This window comes from Taurulus bubalis (assembly GCF_910589615.1).
Source record: "Taurulus bubalis genome assembly, chromosome: 11".
NCBI lineage: Eukaryota > Metazoa > Chordata > Actinopteri > Perciformes > Cottidae > Taurulus > Taurulus bubalis.
In genome coordinates, this window is record NC_136599.1 from 26,118,567 (window position 1) to 26,124,626 (window position 6,060).

General features: G+C 44.2%; 1 protein-coding gene across 1 annotated transcript in view; it reads right to left on the minus strand.

The window, feature by feature from the left end:
* Nucleotides 1–259: 259 nt before the first annotated feature.
* The window catches only part of prkcz (protein kinase C, zeta), a gene marked incomplete at both ends in the record, with an annotated part of 116,249 nt that continues 110,448 nt past the window's right edge, over nt 260–6,060 (minus strand). Inside the window, 2 exons of the mRNA XM_079226819.1 lie at nt 260–347; nt 6,004–6,060. The exon at nt 6,004–6,060 is cut by the window's right edge and continues 59 nt beyond it. Coding sequence (XP_079082945.1) covers nt 260–347; nt 6,004–6,060 — 145 coding nt within the window. The remainder of the gene's footprint in view (nt 348–6,003) is intronic.

Here is a 6,060-nt window from a genome sequence, read left to right on the forward strand (position 1 = left end):
TTTTCCTTGTAGACGCCAAGAAAAGACGAGTTTGGTATTCCAACAAAACAATCTGAACGGTCCAGGAAGGAACATTTCCCATTCACCAGTTTGCTCTGCCTCGTTGACGAGGTCCAGAAGGTGAGGTCCTCCTCCCGGTTGTCCTTTACTCTTCCTCCTCCTCCTCCTCGCCTTTCAGAGTTGGTGTGCGAGTGTTTTTTGGCTGAGACGGCAGCTTGGACAGACAGTAGGTGGGCGAAGGAGGAAGCTGGTCTCCCCTTCATACAGACTCTTCTGTGGATAGCAGCAGGGGGTTGATGTACTCAAATCCCTCGAACTCTGACTGGTCTATTCTTTTGATGACGTCCCTAAGGAGAGGGAGACAGAGAGAAAAATTAAAGTTGTTGTATTATCAGCGCGCAACTAAATCCAATCGGCAAGTTCAACTTCTGTGAATTTTGACCCACTAATTTGCAGCGTGACCAAACGTAAACCATCTTGATGGTGCTGATCTTTAAGAAAACACAGAGCAATGGTTTTCAGACTAGTGAGTCGAGTTAAAAATAGTTTTTTTCAATAAAACACGTGTCGTAAAACACAACCGAGCTAAGCTAACCAGCTTAGTTTAGTAGGTTTGCTTTAAGAAAACTAGAATGCTTGTTTTACACTGAGCCTTATTTTCCCTCTTCAACAACCTCCCATCAAACACAATGTTGTACAATAATGAGAACATAAAAACAGGAGAGGTAAGACAAGCTCGTCCTGCAAGCAGCCACTTCTAGAACCACATATCTCACCAGGACGCATGGATTGATGAAGCTACACCACTCACTGGTGAGGCCGCGCCTAGACAGGTTCAGCATCGATGTGGCTGGTGAATCAGATTGGTGCATCTCCATAAATGGTATTCATCATACGTCCAGGGAAATGTGAACACTTCTTTAGCATGCGGTCAAGCATACACCTTTGTGTGAAAAACACTCAAACATATTCTAGAAAACGTTTCCCCAACGTGTCCTTGAGGCCCGAGCATTGCACGTCCTTTCTCATTTAAACTTTTGAAATGAGAAAAACTCGTTTTCAAGACAGAGCTGGTCTACTTTTAGGAAAGACACTAGCGCAGTGGTTCTCAAACTGTGGGGCTTCAGCGTCTTGCTCAAGGACACTTCAACATGCAAACTATGGAGACCAGGGATGAACCGGCTACCTTCTGGTTTCAGGACGACAAAAGTACAAAGTACACAGACATAAAACGTCATTAATAAATACATGGAGAAATGCCTGTACTTTCATGGAAATGTTTACGCTACGTTACGCTGCGCATGCCGTTTTGCTAAAAGCCTCCGTGAGATCTCTGTGAGGTCTTTTCTGCGTCTCTGAAAACAGAATACAGATCTAAGCTACACAGGTTGAACGTTATTGTTATTATCTTGAAAAGATATTTAATGCAAAACAGGTTATTTGCAGCCACAATAGGTCATTTTTATGCCAAACATTAGTTATTTTTGCAGAGATAGAACTTTATTTGCATTGTTCTAACAAAGTGATTGCACATGTTATTAGTTGTTGTCTGATGAAGCAATTTGGTTTACTTGAAATGGATTTCAATTTTCTTTACTCTATTATTTGAAAAAGCAATGGTCCAAAAAGTTGGACCATTTTGTGACAATTTTGTGGGGGCGGTGGGGCCCGAACACTTTTCTTTCTTCAAAGGCAGAATCACAGGTAAATGGAGCAGAGCCCCACACTTAGTGGGCTCCAAGTGGCTGAGTCAAAATAAACGTACTTCCTTAGCAACACTGCTGGCTGCTTCTCCTGCAGCAACAGGCTGTTTACTCATCTGTGAGTGGAGGAGATGATGGTGAGAGGAGGAACTGAAGCCCAAGAAGGAGGCCTCTCGCTGGGGAAAGGCCGAGAGGATTTCTCCCTTCAGACACTGGGCAGGAGGCTTTGAAGTTAAAACAATGGGTGTGTTCACTGGCCTTTCCCTTGGTGTACCATTGGATGGGGGTCTCACTTTAGGGGCCTCTGCCATCGTCCACAAGCACAAGGACAAGTGAATGAAATGCTACAGTGTCTTTCTTCAGTTCTCCGACTAGAATACTGATGATCTCCTCCATCTGATCTCATGTGAAGTACTTTCACCCAAGGAGTAGGTCAACCGCCAATACAAAAAATAAAGAAAAATAGTTTTTTTTTTTTTCTTTTTTTGAGTTTCAGAGAACAGAGAGGCAGAAAGAAAACAAACATAAAGAGGGACACACAAAAGAGAGAGGAGAGGGTTTGGAAGTTGACCAAAACAAATAGTGTGTTCAACCAACGTAAATGTTGCCTCTTTTTCTTTCCCAGGGCTGGATGACTTGAAAGCATTGCCAGATGCAGAATGAAGAGGATGGAAGGAGAAGGGGGGAGAGGGGAGGAGGGGTGAAGTGGGGGAGTCAGAACTTGTATTTTAAGTGCTTTTGGAAAACAAATATGAACATTTAGTTTCAATATCAAACCAAGAAATCCACTCTACAAGGCTGGAGCTATTGTCAATCCAAGTAATGATTGTAACCATCTAAAACATCAATGGTACCAGTAAACAACAACCAAGGCCACAGAAGAGAAAAGTAGGCTTCTCTGGGGACTGGGTGAGGCAGGGAGCTGGCATAGAAAAACGAAAGCCTCTCTCCCCTCACCCCTCCCCATGCTGGCAAGGGCCCCCAGCAAATCTGGCTTTTAATGTCGCAATGTAAATCTCAAACATGGAGGGTTTACGCTTCTCTCTCCCTACACGGCTCCCACTTCTCTTTCTTCTCATGCCAAGCCCAACATGAGTGGGAGAGAGGGGAGACTGGAGAGCTTTTTTGCATCACCCCCTTCCAGAGCAGGAGTGGGCGACATCAGCCCCTCTCCTTGGTAACAGAGGGAAGAGAAAGGGGTGTGGAGATAAAGTGTGAGACGCAGGGAGGAGGCATGCTTCTTCTTTTGATGTGCTGTGGTGTTTGATGCCACGTTGATATCTCCACTACTGAACTGGCAGTGAGCTCCCCATCCCGTTCTCCCACTCATCTCCCTCCTCCCCTCACTGCAACACCCCAACCTTATCCACAACTGCCTCCCTAAAAGTCTGTCACGGACTCCCCTCGTCAAACGCTGTCACAAATGAGCTGAGATGAGCGTCAGAGCCGTCTCTTTGCAGGCCCTTAATGAGCTTCGAGGCTCACCCACGCCAAGGCTGGTTTGAAGTTCATGTCTAGTGAACAGCAGAGGTGTACAGCTCCTTTAAACTGAGCCATGGTAGCTACCCAAAGACATCTGTCATGGTTGCAGAGCATGCTGGGCATTTAATAAGGCTCCAATTAACACTGGGAGCCCTGGTTGCTCTGTGCCCGGCTATTTCACAATGCTGGAGTCATTGCTACATGTACATGTTCCAAGTTGCACAAGCAGGAAAAAACCCACAATGGTGTTTTTGTCTTGCTGAACCGGTGGTGTATATACCAAAAATGCCGCCATATATTCTAATTCTGCTTCATTTTACAGCATGCAGTCATGATGGCTCTCAGTGCTAGTGCCCTTTGGTTATGGAGAGAGCAACGACTTGAAACCTTCCTGCAACACGACCCTGGTGAGCATGTGCTGCCTGGGTCTTAAGGCTTCATTATGCGCCTCGGTGTAGGTGGGATTCGTCAACACTTGCTGAATCCTCTACACTTTGGGAAATGTACAGCATAGTACGGCGTAGTTTTGACATTTAGTCAAATAAAGTACATTTTAGTAAATCAATTAAAATGTAGTCACTATTGACGGGAGCTTGGCTATTTCAAAAGAGCGTTAGTGACGATATCTCACTGACCCTCCAGTGGTCTTCCGTGTTTCTACTACACCTCATAGTATCGGCTCAGCTCGCTTGGAACATTGTCCAGATGGTACCAAAATAAGTACCAGGAACTAACCTAAACCTTTGCTCATGGACAAAAAAATTTGAGTTAGGTAGAGCTTCCTTAAGGTCTGTTTTCATTCTTCAGACTCAAACTCTTTTTGTGTACAAGTGCAACACTGAATGTCTTCAGGGAAAGACAGACAGCTTCCGCCTCATTGTGTTGAGACTGAAGAGTTCAAACCCACAGCTGTTGGAGAGAGAGGTCAGGGCTTTGGTGTTTTGGTGCCAGGCGTTTCACCTTACCCGGTATATCACGGTAGATACGATTAACCAAATCCTTTCATAATCAGATTCTTACTCATGGCTTCTGATTGTTTGGAAATATATAGGTAGCATCCCAGCCCTTAGGTCATGCAGTATAGGTCATTATAAAAGATTGTTAGCTACACCATTGTTTAAAATGACAATCTGTTTTTACAAAGCTCTTATTACATGTCCTTATTTCATTGTGCATGGTGTATTTCATTTTTTCCATTCAGCTCCTGCTTTTGATCAGTGTGGTTGTTGAGAAATGGTTTGCTAAAATCAGTCCAATAAAAGCTTTGCAGGAAAAATATAAACGTTGGAAAATGTATCCAGCATGGACTAAAAATTAAAATGTTGCCCGGTAACATCTAACGACGGGGCCTGCCAAAGCCGTATGGAATCCATTTTGTGACGGCACGGAGGAAAACAGGCCATGCTTGGTGCAGCCTGCAACCGCGTCCGTCTCCAGCCTTTTCCCTCCAAAACTCAGTCTTAAACAAGCGCTCCTGTCAGATCCTGAAGGCTGCACGTTCGCATTAATCAAAACAATGTCCCTGATGGATGAAGACGTCAATGTTGGGAACTAGCACGGAGGGATGTTTTTCTTTATTGGATGCAGACGTTTTCTGGAAAAAGATGGCACAACATCCACCCACATGTTGCATCTTTTTTCAACCTCTAATCTGACCATAAAAAGGTCTACTGATCACCTTTTTAGCTGTACACATTCACAGCTGCCAAGTGCAATTACAGTTCAGTCCTGGGGGCCATTGACCAACAATGTGGCCCCTCTCACTATATGATGCTCTATTTTAATAAAACACTAACACCGTAAACACTAACTGTTACGTGACAACTACTGGTTATAAGAGACACAAATTAAAAGATTAAAATATTGGCCATAACTAGTCATGTTGCAGTTTAGAGTCTGTCCAAAATATCATCACTTTATAATTTTGTCCCATTAGACAACTGTTGGAAATTGTCATAATTCGCACATGATTTCTTGAGTTATGGCCAATAATCAGAAAATCTGATCAGTTCATCCTTGAGGTCAGCTGTCGCCGGCGTGGAGGCATAAAAAAAGTGCTGAAAAACTAACACTAGTTTTAACTTTGGGGCCGGCGTTGCTGTCAATTGCTTCGCCCCATCTATTGTGACCTCAACACTCAGCACGTTACTGCATGACTGTGTGATTGGAATCACCGGGGGTTGTGGTTACAATTCACCACATCACCACATCTGGACCAGACTCTGAGACGGCAGCCACTAGCCAGCCTCCCCTACACCAGGGGGCGAAGGCGGCACTGAGTGCAGGAGCTGCCGGTGACTGCAGGTGAAAAGCAAACCAGGCTGCAACTTTCTCAGTGGAATACAAACTTAACAGCATGATGGTCTTCAAACATGTTGAATGTAGTAAAGGCACAGAAAGGAACAGTTTGTCTCCTAGCAACGCCGGTTATCAATTGACACTCAAGGGGTGTCAAGGGAATCTTTCACTCAGAGGCTCGAGGCTTAGACGCGGTTTCCACTAATATAATAATAACAATGCACAATTGCTGTAGTCTTATTATGGTTGATTATCATGACTAATTCAAAGGTGATTTTAAAGGGCTGTAAAGATGTTTGGTTAGATGTCTGATGTTTTTCACATTTCACGACATTATCAACATCGCAGAGATCAATAACGTGATGACCGTCGGCACATTTCCAGTCCCTGTAAACACATCTTCAAACAAAAGTGCATAGTGAAAGAGCGAAAGAGTGAAAGAGTGCTCTTAGTGATTCACATACGGTTGACTTTACTGGTCTAACTTGAATGCAACATGGCTCCACGAGGCAGTACTTACGCATCATCTGGTGTTAGCTGCACTGGTTCATTAGTAAACTGCGTGTCAAAGTTTTCG